This window comes from Notolepis coatsorum, assembly GCF_963971535.1.
Source record: "Notolepis coatsorum genome assembly, chromosome: 2".
Taxonomy (NCBI): domain Eukaryota; kingdom Metazoa; phylum Chordata; class Actinopteri; order Aulopiformes; family Paralepididae; genus Notolepis; species Notolepis coatsorum.
In genome coordinates, this window is record NC_140166.1 from 173,606,716 (window position 1) to 173,630,797 (window position 24,082).

Genomic DNA, 24,082 nt, shown 5'->3' on the forward strand with positions numbered 1-24,082 from the left:
GTGTGATGGCATCATAAATGTTGTAAAAGAAACACAAAAAGTGAAATATTTGCAATATATCAAATGCAAAGTAGATTTTTCTGGGAGGGATTATTACAGTCTAGCATGTGTCAATGATTAGCAACAACACTGGTTTTGATGGATTTTTAGTTTTTTCTTTCTGTGTGTGAGCGAGAGAGATAGTTCTCCAACTTGTGTGAGTTTAGACTGCGTTACGCTCTGTTGCAGTGATCTCCTGGTTGTTCCCCACCTAGGGTATCTAACTATCACACAGCTGCAACTAGAAATACTGGCCTGGCCTGCTTCTAAGTTCAGTGGCCTGACTGCATGAAAAAAAAAAAAAAAAAAAAAAATTATGAAATCAATACATTCTGGAAATCATCTCTTGTTTTCATATCTGTTATTAATTTGTCATCTTATGTTAGTCATGTCAATTATGTATTTATTGTAAGTCTGACCAGAGCTCTTTCTCACTTTCTGGTCAGAAGCTTGTGTGTACACATTTGTCTCCGATTGTAAACTGGGGATACTCTTTCTGTAGCCACAGAAACAGAAATAAACTACCGGTATGTTCTATTTTTGATAAAATTGGACTCATCTGAATTTCTACAGTTTCACTGTTTGACTCATTTAAAATATTCCACAACAACGCAAATGAAGACTACTCTGCTCAAATGAAGACACTCACATCTCTGTTTCTGCAGGGCTCTCGTCTTGGGGACACTGGTGAGGGGGTGCAGGGCTTTGGACGTGAAGCTCTTGCGTTGTTTGTTCTCCAGGGGTGTTACGTACGGCAGCTCAAGAGAACTGAGAACAGAAAGGGTTTATCCATCATCATTGAAACGATAAAACAATTTAAATAAAGTGTTCACTGGTGCAGTGAAATGAACAAACCTGGATTTATCTGCCTGGTTCTCCTTCTTTGCGGTTCCTTGTTTTTTGTTTTTGGGGTTGATTAGGAAGGTTGGCGTCTCCTCCTTCCCTTTTTCTGTCGCTACTGTCCTTCCTTTCTTCTTCACCGGTTCCTAGCAGAGGAATGGGACAGGTTTGTACAAGATGACTGTTCTGTAAAGCCATGACAACTGTCTGTGTTGTAGAATCACTGTACAAGATAACTGTTCTGTAAAGCCATGACAACAGTCTGTGTTGTAGAATCACTGTATAAGATGACTGTTCTGTAAAGCTATGACAACAGTCTGTGTTGTAGAATCACTGTACAAGATAACTGTTCTGTAAAGCCATGACAACAGTCTGTGTTGTAGAATCACTGTACAAGATAACTGTTCTGTAAAGCCATGACAACAGTCTTTGTGTTGTAGAATCACTGTATAAGATGACTGTTCTGTAAAGCCATGACAACAGTCTGTGTTGTAGAATCACTGTACAAGATGACTGTTCTGTAAAGCCATGACAACAGTCTGTGTTGTAGAATCACTGTACAAGATGACTGTTCTGTAAAGTCATGACAACAGTCTGTGTTGTAGAACCACTGTACGGACAGGTCTACCTCTTTGACGCTGGCCTCCACGTCAGGGTTGGAGGTCTCTGTGGTGGTGGAGGAGCTGTCGTCGTTGTCTCCCAGGACGTCTTTCAGCTCGTCTCCCTGAGTCTTCACCTTTGCCTTCTTCTCTTTCTCCTCCTTCTTCCTCTGGGCTTTAGTTTTACCCCGTAGCTTCCCTTTAGCTTCCAGCACTGCAGGCGAGACAGAAGATACACCTTCTAAGATACCGTCAGACAGAAGATACACCTTCTAATATAGTCAGACAGAAGATACACCTTCTAAGATACCGCCAGACAGAAGATACACCTTCTAAGATAGTCAGACATAAGATACACCTAAGATACCGTCAGACAGAAGATACACCTTCTAAGATACAGTCAGACAGAAGATACACCTTCTAAGATACCGTCAGACAGAAGATACACCTTCTAATATAGTCAAGACAGAAGATACACCTTCTAAGATACCGCCAGACAGAAGATACACCTTCTAAGATAGTCAGACATAAGATACACCTAAGATACCGTCAGACAGAAGATACACCTTCTAAGATACAGTCAGACAGAAGATACACCTTGACTCAACCTCTTTCAAAGAGCCCTCTGCCCTTTACTTTAAAAGAACCCCCTAACACCTCTTCACTCGCCACAGGTAGAATAAACATGGATACCTTTGCTTTGTGCCGACTGAGAGGTCTGCTCCTGTAAAGTCTCCAGACCGGGCGACTCTGGTCGGTCAAGGTCGTTATCCATGGCCCCCAGCAAATTAGCGTAGTCCGCATCCTCAGCGGAGAGCCCTCTGTGAGACAACGTCGACCCAGCTACGCCTGGACCCTGAAGCTCCAGCAGGGCCACCCCTTGCTGCTGCTGCTGCTGCTGCTGTTTTGAGTTACGAGCCTTGCGATTGGTCAGCTGGCACGCAGCTGGAGGAGTGAGGTCCTGGCCCAAGCCGGTGCTTCCTCTGGCCGGCTGGGTGGAGGCGGCTTGCATAGATGAACGTCCGAAGCCCATCCTGGACCTCTGGCTGTCCGGGTCGGACGAGGCGCGGCTGTTACCTTGGCGCCCCCCGACCCGGGACGCGCCGCCCCCGTACAGTCCTCTAGTGGAGTTCTGGTGCGAGTCGCTGTAGTCGTTCAAGCTGAAGGTTGTAGAAAAGTGACAATAAAAAGGTACATATTGATTTTCCCACAGCAAATTAGATGTTTTTAGGCAATACTGACGGATGTCAAATTCTAAGATCTTTGTTACTGTTGGTTTGTTTATTGGGACGTTAGCTACCTCATCCTACGACCAGCTATATTAAATGTTACTTGTCCTTTCGGACAAGTTATGTTTTTATTGATTTTTGCTACTGGGCGGTAGAGAGAGAGAGAGAGAGGAGGAATGGGAGATAGACCGGGGAAGAACCCGGGTCGGCCGTGTTGCACCATAGTGCTGTATGCGTATATACTCCCTTTTCTGGACACTTTTTGTATCACAAAGAGTACTGTATTTGCAAATCTGGTATGTCATAAATGTATAGATGTAGCAGTACTGTCTATCTGTATGTCATGTATGTCATATATGTCATATGTCCTGATTAATTGAAAATGGGGGACCCTGATGTAAACAAGACAAAAGTCTTTCTCTGGTCTGCATCCCCTTAACAATTGTGTGTATTGAGCTGTACTGTATTGTACCCATTCTGCAATCTGTTAATAAAGTTTTCAATCAATCAATCAATCAATCGTCGCCCATATTAGACTCACTTTGTATCACTGTGAATATGTACTATTTCCCTGAGATCAAACGTTCTCCCAGTCTCCAGGTTGGAGTTGGATTCCAGAGACAAGCGTCTCTTGAAAGGCTCCCATATTCCCTGTGCCTCCAGGTATGCTGCGGCTATGACCAGCAGGAACATGGAGCTGAAGAAGAAAAATTAAATATCAATATATAACAGTAACAGAACAGAGAAATAAAATGAATGCAGTGATTTGTACGGCTTGTTTTCTTAAGGGACATTTTTATTTTAAAGTTTAAAAAGTTTAAAGGGTTAACAGCCATCAAAATGGCAACAAACTGAGGGTGCAATCTGAATTAAGACTCGAGTTCACATACTGTAGGTCTGTGTGGCTAAACATGCCTAGGCCTATGTGACTTGAAACGTGACTCTCTCTCACTCAATATAATACTACGTAATATTTGTATTATTAATAATAATAATATAGTATTTGAATAAGTTCACCAGAATCTTGTTGTGTAAAATGTTTTAACCATTTTATTTGGGAAATTATTGTTGCAATTTATTCATTTCTTGGTCCATATACACATTTCATATTTCAGAGGGGGACCAAAATGTACTTTTCAATGTTAGTTTTGGAAATATTTCTGATGACCATCAGAAAAAAAGTCTATAATTTCTTCATCATTCTTCTGATATCAGTAAATAGTTTTGATCGGCGTCACATCACACTACAGTACTCAAAGCCACGCCCCTTGTTTGGGGGACAGGTCCAGTTTCTTTCCATAGAGTTAAATACAGCTTTTTCTTTTTCTTGTGTGAAACAATTTCATAAGTTTAGTGCATAAGTCAATATATAGTCAAGAAAAATTTCTACAATTGCTAAGTTGTTGGATGCACTTCTAATTAGAGGGAAAATCCAGAGGTCAGAGGTTCCTGCCTTTACCTAAACCTAAAACAGAGCCTCATTAAACCTGACATCTAATAATACAATTTCATGAGTACTGTGGCTCCAAGCCATTAGACGTGAGGATGCTCCAGGAAAGCTCTCTGGTGTGTGACAAACTAAATGTAACACGGTTTAATTCTACATGTGACCTGGCTGTAAAGAGGAGTCTTAACTTGAAGTGAGAAGTCAAGGGGCCCAGTGGCATTTTCCTCCCATCAAATTTAAACTACCTTAAAATAACTTAACTTTGGAGCTAAATCTACCCCCTTTGCCAATAAGCTAGCATGGCTTGGCTGGTACATTTGGATTCCTCAAGATCTCTAGCTTCATATGATACCAGTATATTCACTTCACTTCAAATTCACACACAATTTGCCGACTAGAGCCTGTTAAAGACGGCTAAAAAGAAAGAGCAGCATATTAGTAACAGATGAGTGCTTAGGTTATAAACTTGTCAGACTAAACAGCATTGTTATTGCTATAAGCTACATAATAAATAGAGGCCTTGCATGGTATGTTTGTGTAGTTCTTTCTTCCAACATGGCTGACAATGTTTGTTCCTCACATTTTATCCATTCACTCACACATTCACACACTGACGGCAGAGGCAACCATGCAAGGTGCCAACCTGCTCATCGGGAGCAATTAGGGGTTAAGTGTCTTGCTCAAAGACACTTCGACACGCTGCCCGAGAGGAGCGGGAATCGAAGGGGGAACCATCTTATTACCAGACGACCTCTCTACCTCCGCCCCCATTGGGTATTGGTATTACTGTTCCACTGTGACAAAATCCCGTAATAAGACACCAAATTATTAAGTTTTTGTTAATAAATTTGTCATGTATCAACTAGGGCTGTCAGTTTATCGCGTTAATTCGATTAATTAATTACACAGCAAATTAATCAATGGAAAATTATTAAACAGAAGGTTTTGTAGATACAGTACTATGAGGGCCGACGTTCCACTCTACTGGTTAAAATTACTTACTTGTGAGTAGTACGTTCGTTGATAAAGAAAAATAATGTCCACAGCCGCTCCGTGTAAAACAAAGATATCCAAATGGTTTATTTCTCTTCCACAGCGAAGTCTTTCTTTACAGAAGTGGTCCTAAATCTATTTACCTAAATATTCACGTCACTACTACAAGGTAAGAAAACTGTATTTTCCCAGTCTCCAAAATCACCGCAGACTCGACACATGAAAATTCCTCCACTGGAAAGCCGAAAATCTATGTTGTTTAGTCTATCTGTTCAGTACCGCTCAGCACGGGTTCAAGATGCACACTGACCTGGCTGAGAGAATTGCTGAATATATATACACAAATGTTCTAGAAGGTTCGGTCATGACATCACCACAAATGTTCTAGAATGTTTGATGTTCTAGAATGTTCGGCTATGACATCACCACAAATGTTCTAGATTGTTTGATGTTCTAGAATGTTCGGCTATGACATCATCACAAATGTTACACTAACCTAAATAATATAGCTTTGGCTCCTACAAGTACTGAATTCTGCCATCCGGACACATGCAATTTGAAATATGATTATAGAATATAGAATATCAGGCATAAAATGGTTATGAGATTAAAATGCGATTAATTCGATTAATTAATTACAAATCCTGTAATTAATTAGATTACCTTTTTTAATCGCCTGACAGCACTAGTATCAACACATAGCAACCATTGTCATTCCATTGCCATGTACCAAACAATGTTTGCTATTACACGCAGCCATGTTGGAAGGAGAACTACACAAACATTCCGTGGAAAGTATCCTAAGAAGTTAAAAGGTTTAGGGTAACCGTTATCGTTTGACATCCAAAGTGAGAGAACTGAATCAAAACTTTAAAACATCGCTGTTGCACATGCTGCTGGTATTCATTGTAACTGCAATGGGGGGGGGGGGGGGGGATACCAATTACCAACCTCATTATGAGGGCGACTATGATGTAGAGCTCCAGCTCCCAGCTGGGTCTTGGCAGACTCTCTGCACATGCTGCCAACATGTGGTAGGGCAGGGAGGCGTTGAGGACAAACACAAACTCAGAGCCTCCGCAGGTCACCAGCCTCAGCTCCCTGATCACTCGAGACGAGGTGAAGTCGGGTGTAAACCTACGTGACAGGGAAACGCGGTGAGTATGTTCAACATGCACACACACCATGATGTCCATTACTGTTAGTTCAGGATACTTAAATTATGAGATTCATGTAACGAGACCTCGAAGCTCCATCATGTAAACTGAACATGTTCACAGGGTTCCCAGACATTGCAAAATGAAATTCAAGGACTTTCAAGTACTTTTCTAAGCACTATTTTCCATTTTAACTCATTGGGCGCCAAAAACGAGTATACTTTTGATCTTTTTCCTTTGATCCCTGTTCTAAACACTTGCTCTGAGCTGCCTGTGTCTCCCTGGCACAGCTGCCTACATTGGAATCGCAATGACGATGGAATCCCGCCAGGTGGCAGTATCGCCTACCTTTTGCACTGGGGATATCAGTTGTCTTCCAGGACTGAGTTACCTCCGGCTGCTTACGCCTCGGAGTGGATCAGGACATAGCAATCGGTCGGAGATTTTGTGCCTCAGACCTATTCTTTCCCGTATGATAGCCATGCCCAATATACACAAGTACTAGGGGTGGGGGAAAAATCGATACGTAGTAGTATCGCGATACTTTGCGTGGCGATACTGTATCGATACAGGGACCCCAAGTATCGATATTTAATTATTAATTAAAAAAATTAAAAAATAAATATATTATAAGGAAGTTGCATTGTTAATTTCAATACCTGTAATAGTACAGTAGTCCACACACATACATGTGCATTCAGTTAAGTTGGAATATGACTAATACAAACAGTTCAGTTTGTCAGATACATGCAACACAGATTAGTGTTTACATCTGTCTGCTTGAGAAAATACCATGTTCTGCAATAAAAATTATTGAAGTGAGATGAACAGACTGAACTTTATTTTAGTAGATAAAACATGTTGACAGTTTTACTTTGCAGTACATTTTGATAAAAAAAATATATATCAAATCTCTTAACTCTGAATATACCTGTACACCCCTCTGTATTACTGCTGAATGATGTTTTTGAGAATGCAGTACATCCACAGCTAAAGAGATTGGTTTTATCGGGTATCACAGTGGCTAAAAAGCTGATAGCATCACGATGGTTCCAACCGGAAAAAATTTGCCGAAAGGTCTGGATTATTACATATCTCGATGTGATTTATCAAGAAATATCTACAGCAAGAATTTTGGGTCTCAATGAATCAAAAATGAAAATGTGGTTAGAAGTGGTGGAGATAATAAAAGCTAGCATATAATGGTAGTGTCTGGTTAGGAGCGTGGGATAATGGATGGATTATCCAATGGGGGGTCCGGGAGGGGGGGGGGGGTACGAGCTAGAGCATATGTGTGTAGGGTATTAGATAGCAGGTATTGGGGGTATATCCTGCACTGTTAATAATGCTTGTATATCTTATCGTGTGTTGTCATGTTTGTTTATATGTTTGTTTAAAAAATAATAAAAAAATAAAACACAAAAAAAAATATATATATATCGTGATAGTATCGCGATAGTATCGTATCGCGAGATCTCTGGCGATTCCCACCCCTAACACCATAAATCCTCAAATATAGGACGGGTCTTCTATTTACCTCAGCTGTAAAGAGCACCAGGCCTTTATTAGAGAGAGGCTTATATAAGAGGCAGGCCTTAATTTCTAAAAATGACACTCATGGACATAATCCCTTCATTTTCAGATTTTATTGCATCATTATTATTATTATTATTTTTTTCTAATACGTACATTGTCTGTCTACATTTATTTAGACTAGCATTGGTATTTAAATATTGAGTGCAGTTGAGTAATTGTGGGATTAACGTAATTCACACACTGAAGTTGGAACGGTCTATAGGTTGCGGGGTCCGGGGACGATTTAGCGTGTGGTACCCTACCTTCTCGACTTCCTCAGTCGAATCGAGTTGATGACATGCAGGCAATAGCTTTAGCTAACGCTATCATAGCATCATGATCTGTAATGCGTCAACTGGACAACGCCAGCCTCGCCTGCCAACGCCATATAAGGCTTGTTCGAGATGGATTTCGGTTTGCCTCGACTAGTAGACGAGAGTAGCCGAGTGAAGCCGGGGGAGGAGTTAAAAAGGCGGACACTGCCGATTTCACGAGAGCCTCTCGCCTAGTCTCGCATGGCAGATACGCTTTCACGTCACCACACACACATTACACACCTGTCCAGCTCATTATAATGCGATGGCAAAATTAGATCAGATTCAAATGTACAGCACACCATATACTGCTATAGTGGAATATACTATTCATATACCATAATGTATACCATCTTGTTGCACGCTCCTGGCCGCACGCACACACAACACACTGCTGAATAATTCTGTTTTGCATCAATATATATATGTATACTGTGTATATTGAGGCAAAACAGAATTATATATACAGTATTGAGGCAAAACAAACGACACGTGTGTATGTGTGTGTGTGTGTCTGACAGCTTGAAGTTTATCATGATGATATGATGATAACGCATAACATAATAAAGTTTTCAATCAATCAATCAATCAATCAAACGTCTCATAACTCCCTGGCTGTCACGTGGCTGGTGACTGACAACTTTTCTGAGCGAATAAGCGCTTTGCCCGACCATAGCAAGTCGCTTCCCAGCCGGGAGCAGCCAAGTGAGAGGTACTGTGGCGCCTCGCTCTGAAGGCTGCTTGTGGCTCGCTCCCGCGGGAGTTCCACGCCTCGCCTCGTCAGATTTTCAGAGCAAGTCGGACAACATTCTAACCGTCATGCAACGCGTTTGGCGAGGCCGTAGTAAAACCTGCGCAGATCTGCGTCCGCCTATCCCATCTCGAACAAGCCTATAGATAGCGAACGTTAACGTTTGCAAACGAAGTCAACGTCATCCAGCTGACACCACAGATCTAGATATTATGACAACGTTAGCTAGCGGCTAGCGCTAAAGCTAACGCCACCCAGAGGGAAACGTTAATGTACGGTAGTCAGTGTAGCGAGAGGCAGCACTTGATTTGCATTGGCAAGAGTTTCTCATTCTATATCACGGCACGAAAATAACAAAAATACTTTTTTTTGCTACCTTATATTTGAGACCGGCCTTTATTTGTCTGCATGCATCAAACCCTCGGCCATTATAAGAGGCCCGTCCTTTATTCGAGTACCCTCCACTATTAGAGGATTTACGGTAATTGCGATCGCCATGGGACGACTGCATACCTGTCAACCATCCCGGTTTTCCCAGGATTGTCCCGTATTCCCACCGTCATCCCGTTCCCGTATTTTTCCTGTTTTTTTTTATTATTTAAAAAATTTTACAAAATGGCTGCAATTCCCCTCTGTGACGACAGGTGGCAGGAGTGTAGATTATAACGTTAGCACAGGAAGTCAGACCGGAAGACGGTTGCGACCCGAAGAAGAAGAAGACCAGTGACTGGATAAAGGAGGGGTTTAGCGCAAAATGCATTCGATTCTAAAACTACCTACCTAAAAAAGGCTGAGAAGCAATACCGGCAAAGTGGGGTTGTTCCCGGAGAGCTCACTCTCGGCCGTGGTTTCTCAGTGTATAATGTATGGTGCCCAACAACATGCGAGTAGGGTGAGACAACACCATTCTTTAGTCCAAATAATACCCTACTTTATACTATATTATTGTCATTCGTTTAATGTAAAGTCAGTCTTACATTGGCACTGCTTTAACGTTGCATTTACCCATAATCCATTGCTGTATTAGACCCATGAAGTAATGAAGAGCAAATGTAAAGTTATCAATACACAATGAAACAATATCTTTATCTATATCACATGTCAAAACTACTTTAATAAAAGAAGATTTCCGTTTTTCATTTCTACTCATTCATCCAAAACAAGACAGCAATTATACTTCTGCATGCACCGGGAGAATTGAGCTCATAGCACAGATTTGGAGTTGATAGAATGGACATTTCTAGTGTATAACATGTGCTATTGTATAACATGTATAACATCCTCCCGGATCATCCACCTCTAAGGACAACAGGAGGCTCTGCTCTAAAGGAAGTCGGTGATTTCAAATACCTGGGCTCGTGGGTCAACTCGTCCGAGTAAGACCTTAAAGTGAGGAAGGCGCTTGCGTGGAGGGCTCTGAACGGCATGACCAGTGTGTGGAAATCCAACCTCCCCCGTCAAATCAAGCTCAACTTCTTTCATGCAACAGTTGAGTCTGTCCTTTTGTATGGCAGTGAATGCTGGACCTTGAAGCCCACCCTGCAGAAGTCCTTGGATGGGTGCTACACCAGAATGATGCGTGTGGTGCTCAACATCAACAGGGATGAGCATGTCACTAATGCAAACTTGTATGGGGGGGGGTGCTAAGGGTGAGCGAGAAAGTAGCAGTCAGGAGAATGAGGCTGGCAGGTCACTGCCAGAGACATCATGAGATGCCAACCAGCAAACTTGTGCTGTGGGAACCAACACACGGGCATCGATCACGAGGACGTCCCACATTAACCTACGTGGACGTACTCAGGAGAGATGCGGGAACAGAATGCACCGGCGAGCTAGCCAGATGCATGGAGGATCGGGATGACTGGAAGCACCGATGGAGGGCCCGTCCGAGGACGACCTAGATAGATAGCTATTGCTGTTCTTAGGAAATGTTGCACATGGTGGAAATAATGGAAATTAACATTTCTAACATTAACAGTTAGTGGCATCCCCGGCCGCGTCCTAAAAGTCTGTGCCGACCAACTGGCCCCAGTATTCACTGACATATTTAACCTGTCCTTAGAACAAGCTGTCATCCCCACCTGCCTGAAGAAGTCCACTATTATCCCTGTACCCAAAAAATCCAAGCCTGCTTGCCTCAACGACTACCGCCCTGTAGCTCTCACCTCGCTCCATAGCCATGAAGTGCTTTGAGAAGCTAGTAAAGGGCTACATCTGCTCCTCCCTCCCCATCAACATGGACCCCCTGCTATTTGCATACCGCCCCAACAGGTCCACGGAGGACGCCATAGCCCATGTGCTGCACACAGCAGCATCACACCTGGACAAGAGGAAGGGGAACTATGTGAGAATGCTATTCATCGACTACAGCTCGGCATTCAATACCATAGTCCCCTCCAAACTCATAGCCAAGCTCAGGGACCTGGGCTTGAACTATGACCTCTGCCAGTGGGTCTTGGACTTCCTAACAGGCAGACCCCAGGTGGTGAGAGCAGGCAACTGCACCTCCTCATCCATCACCCTCAACATAGGGGCCCCCCAGGGCTGTGTTCTGAGTCCCCTCCTCTACTCCCTGTACACACGCGACTGTGTGGCTCAGCGGAGTAGCAACACAATCATCAAATTTGCTGACGACACAGTGGTGGTGGGCCTGATCTCTGCCAACGACGAGAGGGCCTACCTGGAAGAGGTCAAGGTCCTGGCGGGATGGTGCCAGGAAAACAGCCTCTCCCTGAACGTCAGCAAAACAAAAGAGATGATTGTGGACTTCAGGAGGTCGGGGGTCAAGGACTACAGCCCCCTCAGCATCGACGGGGCACCGGTTGAGAGAGTCAACAGCTTTAAGTACCTCGGAGCCTACATATCCGAGGACTTGACATGAACACTACACAACAACAACCATCAAACGCACATAGCACACACATCCACACGCACACACTCACTTAAACAAACACACTGTAGCACCCACTCCCCACACTTTATAGCACACACTCACTTTAAACAAACACACTGTAGCACCCACTCCCCACACTTTATATTTATTGATGAAGGATTGCACTACAACTCGTACACCTTACTGTAAATTGTACCTAAATTGTACCTCATCCCATTTCTGCTTTGCACTATATAGTATTGTACATTAGTACACTGCATAGTATTGTATATTATATGGTAACTCAGTTACTATTCTAAATCTATGGCCTCACGATTCCACGTCTGCACAGTGGAGACGATATATATATATAATATACATACAAGGGGGAGGAGACTAATATCCATTTTTTTCAAATCCCAATGTTGACAGCTATGGACGACTGGGATTTATTCATTTTGGAGTACCTTCTGACTGAGGTAAGGTCTATTTTAGGTATGCTGGTATTCTTTGAACCTAAAACATGCTTTTGTACCGATCACAGTGTCGTATTTTACCTGACCTAAAACATGCTTTTGGTAACGATCGCAGTTTCGAGGTAAAACGACCCCCCCCCCCCCTTGATGATTTTGTGAATAGACATGTATATGGTATACCTTTGATTTGGAAGTATTTAGAGTTTCAGGCGAGCAACCCGAACGATTTGGGCATAATGCATATAATGAGTCATATCTCACGATCTAGGAAAAAATACTGGATTATTTTGGAAAGGGGCGATGTTTAGCATGGAATAGCGCACACACTAAAGTATGTAAAAATGAACTGGTTAGTCAGTGTTGGACTATGAACAATGCCTGTCAAATGAGCCTACTATTGTCTCCATAGCTATAATACAGAACACACGATGGGTCCGCAAACATCGGTAAAATGGTCAATAACGCGGGTGCCATCGAGTAGAGATGGGAAAACAGCGTGGCGGTCAATGAGTTAAAAGGGCATTTAAAAGGATACAATTCACTTTTAAATGCTGTTTTTTATTGAAAAGAAAATCGGATCCAATATTTATGGCTTAAAACCAATTTCCGACAATTAGTTACACTTTTGATAAAAAAATATATATTTCTTGATTCAGAACTATTTTATCATGGATGAACAAAACTTTCAATGTGAATGGTTGATTTGAATTTCAAGGTCTTTTCAAGGACCTTGTTCAAAAAGATTGCTTTTCAAGGAATTCCAGGCCTGGACTTTTTTGGGACAAAAATCAAGCACTTCAAGAACCCTGTCCATCATGTAAACTGAACATGTTCATTATGTTTTAGGGTGGATTTTCCTTGTAAGGATGACAAGGAAATGCGAACTGAGGGCAGTGAGGCTACAAATTGAGAGCTAGTTCATCCTCTTTCTGAAGACTAGTATTATTAGAGCTTTCAGGCCACAAACAAAAAACACACACACACACACACACACACACACACACACGTGACGCTCATTGCTTAGTGACTTGAGGTTTGATGAAACAACCACATTTGAATGCCGACCTCGTACTGAAACCATGAATGAATTATGTGCGGCAGTTTCGCTTCACTTACAGTATGATGAGGTCTTTCGACGTGTTTGGTTTAAGTGCAAATTCTTGACAATTGAGAACTTTGAATCCGTATCCTTCGCAGGCTTGTCCATTGATTTCGGCTGATCTGATGTAGATCGGGAGCAAGCCTGTGTTTTCCACTCTGAACGTTCTCCTGAGGGTGAAGCTCGGCTCCTTGGCCTTCGTCTCTGAAAAGGTCAGAAAGGAAAGGTGGGGGTGATGGGCTGGGGATAATAATATATATATGATATATATGAACATAGAAAAAATATTATTATATTAATTATGCGACATGCTCTATCAAAATCAGTCGGATGTCGCGACACATTTCTAGATTTATGTCAACATATAGATTTTTCATAATTTGGGGGTTTTGTTTGATTTTAAATAAACAAAGTCTTGGCTTTCAGAATATCAAACTCTTTTAGCCAGATTCAGATGATGAATACAAATGTTAAGCTTGTAAAGACATGATGACAAGCCAGCAGCGAACACTTGTCGGTCTACTCTGGTCCTACTCAGAACTCTCCCTCCCTCCCGCTCTGTCTCGCTGAGATTATGAAAGAAGAGCTTCATATTCAAGGCAGGGATGGGTTTTCATCTGATTTCAAATGGCTTTCAGAATATTTCGATTTTATCATCAAATTGAGATGGTAAATAAAACGGTGGCGCTTGTAAAGGCATGATGACATGCGGAGAACCGTAGCACCGGGCTGTTTCTCCCCTCCTCCGCTCTCCTTTACTACAGGTGTCCCGATACAAAACCACAGCAAGGTCATTACAATAGACTGAACATGTTCATCTTTTTCTTGTTCGCCCAATAGTGTTAACGTTGCACACACACCACACACACACACCCGTCTTCCGTGCAACTTTCTTCATCCTTGTCTTCTACTTTAGTTAGCCTAATTAATACCCTATCAATGGATTCACGTGAACAATAAATAGTACGACTGTTGAACACCCATATTATGAGCGTGGCAGCCCTGATGAGCAATGGATTTGACAGCACCAGTTGGCCCACAATCCATGATGAGCTGGTGTGTGGGTGTGAGCATGCACATGTATGTGTATGATGTGTGCAAGTGACAAAGGGAGAACAGTATATACTATATAGGGTGTTTGTGCAAACATGTCTAGATGAATGTTTTATGGTTCTTGTTCATTTGAATAAATGCCTCAAAACTTACTGCAAACCTTTTTTTCTTTTTTTTTTTGTATTTTCTTTTTTTTATTATTTTTTAAACATAACATAAAATTAGACACACAAGCATTAACAGTAAACATCCAATGTAAAGCACAGGACTATACATTCCATTTGAATCAATATAAATGTAGTTTACGAGATATATACCTAATACTTGCTATCTAATACAATACATACATTATGCTCTTGCTCGCTCTCCCCCCCCCCCCCCCCCCCCCCCGGACCCCCACTTGGATAATCCATCCATTTTCATTCGTTTCTAACCAGGCACTACAATTCATATGCTAGCTTTTATTCTCTCCACCACTTCTAACCAGATTGCAATGTTGGTTTCACTGACACCTACAATTCTTTCTGTAGATATCTCTAGATAAATCACATCGAGATAGGTAAGAACCCATACCTTCCGGCACATTTTATCCGGTTGAATCCATCGTGATGCTATCAGCTTTTTAGCAGCTGTGAGACCGGATAAAACTAGTCTCTTTAGCTGTATAGGGGCTGCAAACTGAAAAACATCATTCAACAGCAATACAGAGGGATGTACAGGTATGTTCAGAAATAAGAATTCTGATAATTGCTGGGTCACTTCTTCCCAGAATATCTTAACCGGTGGGCAATCCCAATACATGTGCATAAATGTACCCTCATCCCCATTTGTACATAAGGAACATAGAGAATCTTGTCTAAGTCCCATTCTGTTCAATCTTATAGGAGTCAGGTATGTCCTATGAATATAATTAAGATTAATTTGTTGATGGTCCGGGTTGCGTGACGCAATTCGAACGTTTGCCCAGACTTCTTGCCAATCAAAATCTATTTCCAAGTCTGGTATATCCCTCCTCCAGACTGAGTCTAGGGGAAGGATTCCATACGAAGACGTTAGTAAGTGATGATAAAAATCAGATACGAAGCCTCTCGATGTCTCTCCTTCATAGAAGAATTTGTGATATCTGTGGTGCTCAATTGGTATCCTTAATGGGACTCCATGAGCCTTCAAACATTCCAATAACTGTGCGTAAAAATAATATGTGGAACTGGTGAGGTTAAATTTGTTATGTATATCATGATAGCTACAAAAACCCTGTTTGTTGAAAACATCTCCCAATGTATGTATGCCCTGCTTTTCCCATTTGGGGTATCCGATAGGTCGTTTTCCAATAAGGAGTGCATTGTTATTGAATAGGGGAGTATGGCTATGCCATTTATGTTGGTTAGAATATTTTTTTTGCGTTTCACGCCATATCCGGATCACATGTGTAATAAGGGGGCCAAATTTCAATTCGCATTGCTTAATTGATAATATGGTGTATACTATGTCCTGCAGTCTATGTGGTGCTACTATATTTTCTTCTAAGTTTCTCCAGGATACAGATGCTTGGGAGTCAAACCAGGTCGTCAGTGGTCTTAAAGAGTACGCTTTAAAATAGTGGTAAAAGTCTGGAAATGCTAAACCTCAGTCGGCTTTGTTTTTCTGTGCGGTGGATCTTTTTATTCGTGGGGGTTTGTTATTCCAAATAAATTTATATGCGGTGGAGTGTAATTTTTTCCAGTAACCATCAGGAGGGGGTAACGGTAACATTGAGCTAATGAAGTTGATTCTAGGTAAAACATCCATCTTAACTATTGATACTCAGGCCTGTACTGAGTTTTTAAGTTTGGACCACCTGTCAAAGTCGTATTTGATCTTATCTTGGAATTTTGTGTAATTGTAAAGTGTGAAGTGTTTTACCATTGGTATTTTTTCTGGAAGGAGTATATTCTTTGCAGGGGCATTAAGTGGTAGGAAGGCCGACTTTGGCCAATTTATCCTAAATACCGATAGATTGCCAAAGTCATCAATCAACCTGAGAAGATGAGGCATTGAGGTGGTAGGGTTTTGCATGAACAATATTACGTCGTCCGCATATAAACTAATATGATGTTGTGTGCCCTTAATTACGATTGGTTCTATGGATTGGGATTGTCTTATATATTGTGCTAAAGGCTCTAATGATAAAGCGAATAGTCCGGGACTAAGAGGGCAACCCTGTCTGGAAGAGCGCGATACCGGAAAGATTTCGGAGGTGATTATACCTGTTGTAATCATGGCCGATGGGTCTTTGTATAATACTTTTATCATATCAATGAATCCTTTTCCTAACCCCGTCCTTTCTAGTACTGCCCATAAATAAGACAATTCCAACCTATCAAAGGCTTTCATCGCATCCAGGGACAGCATCGCTATAGGTGGGGTGTCATCCTTGCTGGCATCTAGCACATGTAATAACCGTCTTATATTATCCGTGATCAAGCTGCCTCTTATGAAGCCAGTCTGATCAGGATGAACTAAAGACATCATATGCTTTTGAAGTCTGATGGCTAATACCTTGGAATACAGCTTGATATCGGTTCCGAGGAGGTCTATAACTACCGCAATCGGTGGGGTCTTTGTCTTTTTTAAGGAGGACTGTTATGAGTGCAATATTGTCGATCTTATGGAAATTCCCCTCCTTGATTGAGTATAAAATCATATTAAGTAATAGGGGTCCAATTACATCCCAGCATGAGAGGTACATTTCTGGTGGGATACCGTCCCTTCCAGGAGCCTTACCACTTGCATTTCAGATATAGCCTCCCTAAGTTCATCTAGTATGATGGGTGTTTCTAACTGTTTAGCGTCATCCTCTGATAGTTTAGGAAGGTTAATTTGATTAAGATATATGTCCATTTTGTTTTGATCGAAGGCCATTTCTGATTTGTACAAGTTGGAGTAAAACTTTTTGAATGTCTCGTTAATTTTTTTAAGGGTCTGTAACAAGTCCTTGCTGGGCCTTAATAGTAGGGATATCTGCACATTTTGCGTTGGCTCGTATCTGCATAGCTAGTAGGTGACTTGGTTTAGAACCATGAAAATAATACTGTTGTCTTGTGCTACGTATTTGAACTTCAGATTGTTGTTTTAAAATGGCGTTAATCTCTTTTTTTAACACATTAATTTGAGATTCCAATCGAACCGAGTAGTTGTATTGTAAAGAGGAAAATAACGTAGAGTAAAGCGTTTCCAGCTCTGCCAGTTTTGAACAACGATTCTTGCGTATTTTGGAGGAAAAGACCCCGGTGAAATCCTTGATAAATCCCTTTACCGACATCCATAATATTCTGGGGTCCTGTACCGATTGCGCATTCTCCAGCAGGAATTCAACAAGAGCTTCTTTGAATTGTGTATTGAATTCATTGTTTTTCCAGCAATAGAGTTAAATCGCCATCTTGGGGCTCGGGATGACAGTATACCAAATGATCCTTTTAGGAGTAAATAGCAGTGATCTGGTACCATTTCCACGTCATAGTTATCAAATAGTCTAGGGGATGCAAAAACATAATCTATTCTGGAGAATGTATTGTGTCTTGCAGATCGACAAGAGTACTTTCGGACCGTTGGGTTGAGTGATCGCCATAGGTCATTTACACCTGTATTTTTAGACCAATCCTTTAGTGCATTAGATGAATTTTTCTGATCATTGGAAATGGTGGGATAAGATTTATCCATCCCGGGATTATAGCAACTCCACGGGATCTCGTTCCAAAGGAAGAGTGGCTAATGTTATGGTATATGTTGTCCGCTAGCATTACTTTGTTTTCCACTAAAAAGGTGCGTTTCGCTTAAAAGAGCCACATCAACCTGTTTGTTTTTCATCAGTGTGAGCACGCTTTTGCGTTTATGTTGTTTATTTATTCCCCCAGTATTCCAAATCATTATATTCAAACTAGCCATAATCTATGCAGGTTGTTGTGTACTCGTTAGTAATGCGTCTGGAGTACGAATTCACAATGGATATATATCCAATTATTGAGGTCCTGTTGAGAGCCGAGTTTAAAAACATACATATATACATATAATCCCCTAAACCCCCCTCCCTCAAAGAGCCGTACAAGGTACCCGTGTTCCTTTGACACCCCCTTCGCGTACAACTCCACCCTCCCTTACACCACCGGTTAGCCCAGAATGAGCCATTTATCCTTAACTTTCCTATGCAAATTGCCATAGGATCTAAAACTTTTAATTCTAATTTAATAGAATGTCACCCGTGGCCTAGCCACTCTTCCGTTAATGTAATAAAATAAAATGAAAAATATGCCTCAATTAGTATACTCATTTGAACCTTCTACTAACATGTATAGGTTGGAACATTTCAGAAAACAGAGAAAAAGAAAGAAAGATGTTTAGAACTAAATTATAGAAATCCCAAAAATTAGGGAACAATTGCTTAAATTTTAAAATAACTTTGCCAAGCTTACGCATCTAGATGAAAAAGAGGTTTTTAAATCCTTGTATGCAGTTCGTCCCCCGACAAGGGTGGGTATTAATCCATTAAGAAGGTTTATTGATCTTCCATATCTGGTTCATGTGCAGGTCACATACCGATGTTATTGTTCCAGGGCCTTCACTGAAAAAGTCCAGTGTATTCCAGAAAGTTAGCCACCGATCATGACCTGTGGAAAACTAATGTTTATGTTCCAGGGCATTCTTCCTGCCATAGAGTTATATCATTCCAGTGTATTCCAGTATATTCCAATATGACACAGAGCGTTCGAAAAAATCCAGAATGTTCCAAAATGTCAACATCAGATCATGACCTGCACAAAAACATAAATCTATAAATATAGTGTCTAGCGTTTCGTATTAAACTATTTGTACCTCAATGTTGTTAAAAGCTTGTTTGATGCCGTTTTTGATGTCCGAGCCATAGCAAAGTTATCCAACATAGATATAAAAAAAAAAAAAAAAAAAAAAAGAAAAAAAACTTGTCATCCACGTTGTATTTTCTTCATGTATTCTTCGGCCACTTCAGGCGAACGGAGCCCGAACCTTTTTCCATTTTCCTCCACAATGGAAAGATTCGCTGGATAACGTAGGATAGGACGGAGATTTTTCTCATAGAGCTGATGCATCACCTCCTTATAACGGGCTCGTAGAGTTATACAGATGAAGCCTTTAGTTTTCATGGACGCTTTGCCGCGACGCGCGCATGGTGATATCACGTCATTGGAATTAATTAGGAACCCAGGCTGCTGTTCTGTTTTATGCCGCCAGGAGGCGCAAAGTCATTAGACGGACGCTACAACGTCCTACAGTACTGTACTGTATGTAACGATCTGTATGTTTTGTTGTCTAAAATAAATACCATACCACATGTCTACAGGCGTATATGTGAATAGGCGTTCTAAACCTTTAAATTATAATGACGGCTAATTGCTTAGGAATGCTGAACAATGATCCGCGTTTATGCAGGAATGGAATTTAACTATGGTTACCTGGAACAAAACAACAAGCCGACGTACGTCCATTAATGTCATCAGAAGAAAGCGGTAAAGCAGTAAAGCGGTTGTGTAAACACGCAATGTTGCTGAATAAAATTAGAAACACGGGTCTCTTGTCCATTAATGGATATATAATGGATATATTTTGTCTGGCACCGTGGTGTAATGGTTTGTGCTCATTCCTGAATGAATGAATGAATGAAAACTTTATTTAACAGATTGCAGAATGGGTACAATACAGTACGGCTCAATACATACAATTGTTAAGGGGATGCAGACCTGAGAAAGACGTTTGTCTTGTTTCCATCAGGGTCCCCCATTTTCAATTCATATAGACATATATGACATACATGACATACAGATAGTCAGTACTGCTACATCTATACATTTATGACATACCAGATTTGCAAATACAGTACTGTTTGTGATACAGAAGGAGTCAAGAAAAGGGAGTATATACATTTGACGTAGAAACTGTACATTGGAGGAGGTTGGGTGGGGGGGGTTGGGTACATTGGGATATTGACAACCATACTGGGTAATTTACATTGGTGGTTGGGGGGGGGGGGGGGGGCCGGGGGGCACACTGTATAAACAAATAACACTGTACATTGAGGGGGGGGGGGGAGGAGACACTGTACAAACAAACACAATTGTACATTGAACTATTGACAAAACCATACTAGGTAAATGACTGTACATTGGAGGGGGTTGGGTTAGGATATTTACAGGGGCCAGTGTTGAATTGCAGTCTCCCGTAGGTGTCCCTTGAGAGAGGTTTTGAAAGTGGGTAGTGATCCACATTCCTTTACAGCTTTGGGTAGGGCGTTCCACATTGATGTGGCATAATTGCGAAACGTGTTTAGTCCCTTATTTGAGCCGAATCTGGGTTTAACATGATTTGTGGAGCTCCCTCTGGTGTTGTGATCGTGGTATTCACTGACCTTTGGGAAGTATTTTGACATGTACATGGGTACCTTGGTCGTGTAGTGTATCTTGTAGACCAGGCCCATTGCAAGTTGTTGTACTCTGTCGTCTACTCTAAGCCATCCTAGGTTGTCAAAGTGGGCAGGGGTGAGGTGGGTTCTAGGAGTAAGGTCAAGCAGTAGTCTGACCAGTTTGTTTTGAGATGTTTGTAATTTTGTTTTTAGCGCCTTTGAGGTGCTTTGGTACCATGAGGTGCAAGCATAGTCGTAGTACCCCTGAATGAGTGCTCCTGCCAGAGTCTTCAGGGTGTTCTTGTTTACCAGAGAGGAGATCCGGTACAAGAATCGAGTTCGTTGGTTGACTTTTTTTATTACATTGGATGCCATTTTGTCACAGGAGAGATTAGCCTCTAGGATGGAACCCAGGTAGGTAATTTCATCTTTCCTTGTGACAATATTGTCACCCACTGTAACTGAGAAGCCGTCGGTCTTGCTGAGTTTGTTATTTGAACCGAAGAGAATGGACTCTGTTTTGCCCATGTGTAATGATAGTTTGTTATCAGCGAGCCATATGCAGATTCTGCCTAGTTCCGAGCTGAGGGTTTTTTCAACCTGTAACTTGTTCTTGTCAGAGACCAAGCGGACGACCCGGGTTTGAATCCCTGTGTTTCTAATATTTTTTTTTTTGCGATGTAAATGCTTCAATCTGGTGCACTTTGAGAGCTATATAAAGAATGACATCCTCAAGGCATGTAGATTTATAATATTTTAACCTTGATACTCCGTGCTGCGTCTATACTTTCCGTAGCCGCATTTCTGGCGGACGCTCTCTGATTGGCCACTGACTGACGTCTATACTTTCAGTAGCCGCATTTCATTTCTGGCGGACGCTCTCTGATTGTATCGAGGGGCTTATTTTATTTGGAATATAATATTAATGACTGTATACGCAAAAGTAGCCTAGTTTTAAGTTAAAATATTATAAATCTACATGCCTTGAGGATGTCATTCTTTATATAGCTCTCAAAGTGCACCAGATTGAAGCATTTACATCGCAAAAAATATATATATATTAGAAACGCGGGGATTCAAACCCGGGTCGTCCGCTTGAGGAATGAGCACAAACCATTACACCACGGTGCCAGACAAAATATATCCATTATATATCCATTAATGGACAAGAGAGCCGTACGTCAGCCGTCTAATGAAGTTAGATTTATACAGTACACTTTTGACTGCTGAATTGACACGTTTAACTTATTCATTCTTTAATTCAGCAACATTAATTCATACAGTCTGTAGACATACAGTACTGTAGGACGTTGTAGCTAGCATCCTATAACTGAATGCGGGAGCTCCTCCAATGAATGAACAAAAAGCCGGCGCGTTGGGCCGTTGTCACCAGCTGTATGAGAGCGCCCCTGCTGGTCATTGTTACCGTTAACGATGGCCAAACGGTGCCCAAACAGTGGTTCCAGGACTAATCCTGGCTTCATCTGTAGCCTCCCTGCACATATCTTCGTAGAACGACACTCGTTTCCCTTTGTATATCAGTTTTCCCCACTTCTTACGTGCATCCCTGATGATCGTGTCTCTTATTTCAGTTTTACGCAGGCTAGCAATGATCACCCTCGCTTTGTTGCTGCTGTAGTCTCGGGTGCCGATTCTGTAGCGTTGGTCCACTGTCGGCGTTGTAGGGAGGGGATCTGAACCTAGAATTTCAGCTAACACTGTCGCGAACGAGTCGTCTGTGCATTTGACTGATTCATCCAATCCCACTATACGGATATTAAATCTACGGGAGTAACGTTCGATTTCGAGCAACCTATCCGTTGTTTTCTCGTTGTTGTCAAGTATCTTATGCAAAAGTTCCTTGTCAGCCTCTTTCATCTCCACCGCTAGTTCCGCGATATCGTCCTGTAGAGCCTTGTTGCCCTCAGCGAATTTCAGTGTATATTCGCCCACGGTATTTTCAACTGCAATAATGCGCTCGGTCTGTACTGCAGCCGCTGCTCTAAATTCTTTTAATTTAGCTTCGATAGATACCTTGAAAGCGTCCGCCTTAACGTCAGCCCTATCAACAATATTATCAGCCTTATCATTATCAATCTTATCATCAAGTTTGTCAACCTTGTCGGTTAAGATCTTTACCTTATCGGTCAAGTTCTTTATCAGATTAGCCAGAGACTCGAAATCGTGTGATGTATTCTCCATGTCTGTCTCGGGTGAGGTTGCAGGAGCGGTGGAAGAGATGGTATTATCGGTTGTTTTATTCTCGAACTCGCCTGCCCGAGCCTTCACGGAGCGAGTCTCCACAGGGTTTGCCGTTAGATTGTATGCTCTGCATCTCTTTACAGGTTCTTTCTTTGATGTCATGTTGGTTCTTTCTGTTGATATAGTTAGTAGAAGGTCTTAGTTAATATATACGTCGAGGTTAAACACATTAGTGTTGTAAAAAGTGGGTTTTGAAGCGAAATTAACATGAACGGGAGCGGAGCACATGACCAACGTGACCGCTACATGCTGTTGTCAAACCGGAAGTTTATTTTTTATTATCTACTTTTTTTCTCCCATTTTCTATTTTTCTCCCATCCCAATTTCATATCGTCCAATTCTACCCTCCCCTGTCTCGAACGCTGTTAGGCCATGCCTCCCACAAGCCGGCTGCAATGTGGACGAAGCCTTACATCACGTGTCCCCTCCGGTACTCAAGGAAGCAGCCGTCGCATCTTTTCACCTGCACAGCACAATCTCTCAGCGGCGGGGGTCTAACTTACTGCAAACTTGAAGGCCTTTTCCTCAAAATAATGGTTTGGTGACTTTATTCAGCCTAGCCATGTTGTATCTTTTTTAAATCGGCCTGCCATATTTTTACCCACATGATTTTTATATAATCTTTTATCTTTGCTATTTCTGTGAAGCACTTTGTGATTTGCCTGCAAATGAGAGGCGCTAAATGAATGGAATCTATTATTATTAATTAATAGTTTGAAACACAAAACAGCTCAACATAAATACAGTACAATACAGACAAAACTAAACTCAAACAGTACAATACAAATAAAACTAAACTCAAACAATAAACAATACAATACAGTACAATACAGACAAAACAAAACTCACAAACAGTACAATACAGACAAAACACACTAACAAAATGGGGGGGGTGGGGGGGGGGTGCAGATCAAACACTCCTGCTTTCAGTCATAACTATTCTCCAAGTATGTCCTTATATAGATCC

The 24,082-nt window shown here is 41.6% G+C and overlaps 1 protein-coding gene across 3 annotated transcripts in view; it reads right to left on the reverse strand.

Moving 5' to 3' along the window:
- Positions 1–24,082, reverse strand: part of tmem131 (transmembrane protein 131) — an 86,528-nt gene that overhangs the window by 10,768 nt on the left and 51,678 nt on the right. For 2 of the 3 annotated variants that reach the window (XM_084309237.1, XM_084309236.1), the window contains exons 28-34: positions 13,409–13,595; positions 6,099–6,284; positions 3,249–3,404; positions 2,172–2,638; positions 1,508–1,719; positions 895–1,025; positions 689–807 (exon numbers count right to left, since the gene is read on the reverse strand). In XM_084309237.1, the coding sequence (XP_084165363.1) occupies positions 689–807; positions 895–1,025; positions 1,508–1,719; positions 2,172–2,638; positions 3,249–3,404; positions 6,099–6,284; positions 13,409–13,595 (1,458 nt within the window). The remainder of the gene's footprint in view (positions 1–688; positions 808–894; positions 1,026–1,507; positions 1,720–2,171; positions 2,639–3,248; positions 3,405–6,098; positions 6,285–13,408; positions 13,596–24,082) is intronic. The other variant, XM_084309238.1, reaches the window with a different exon arrangement.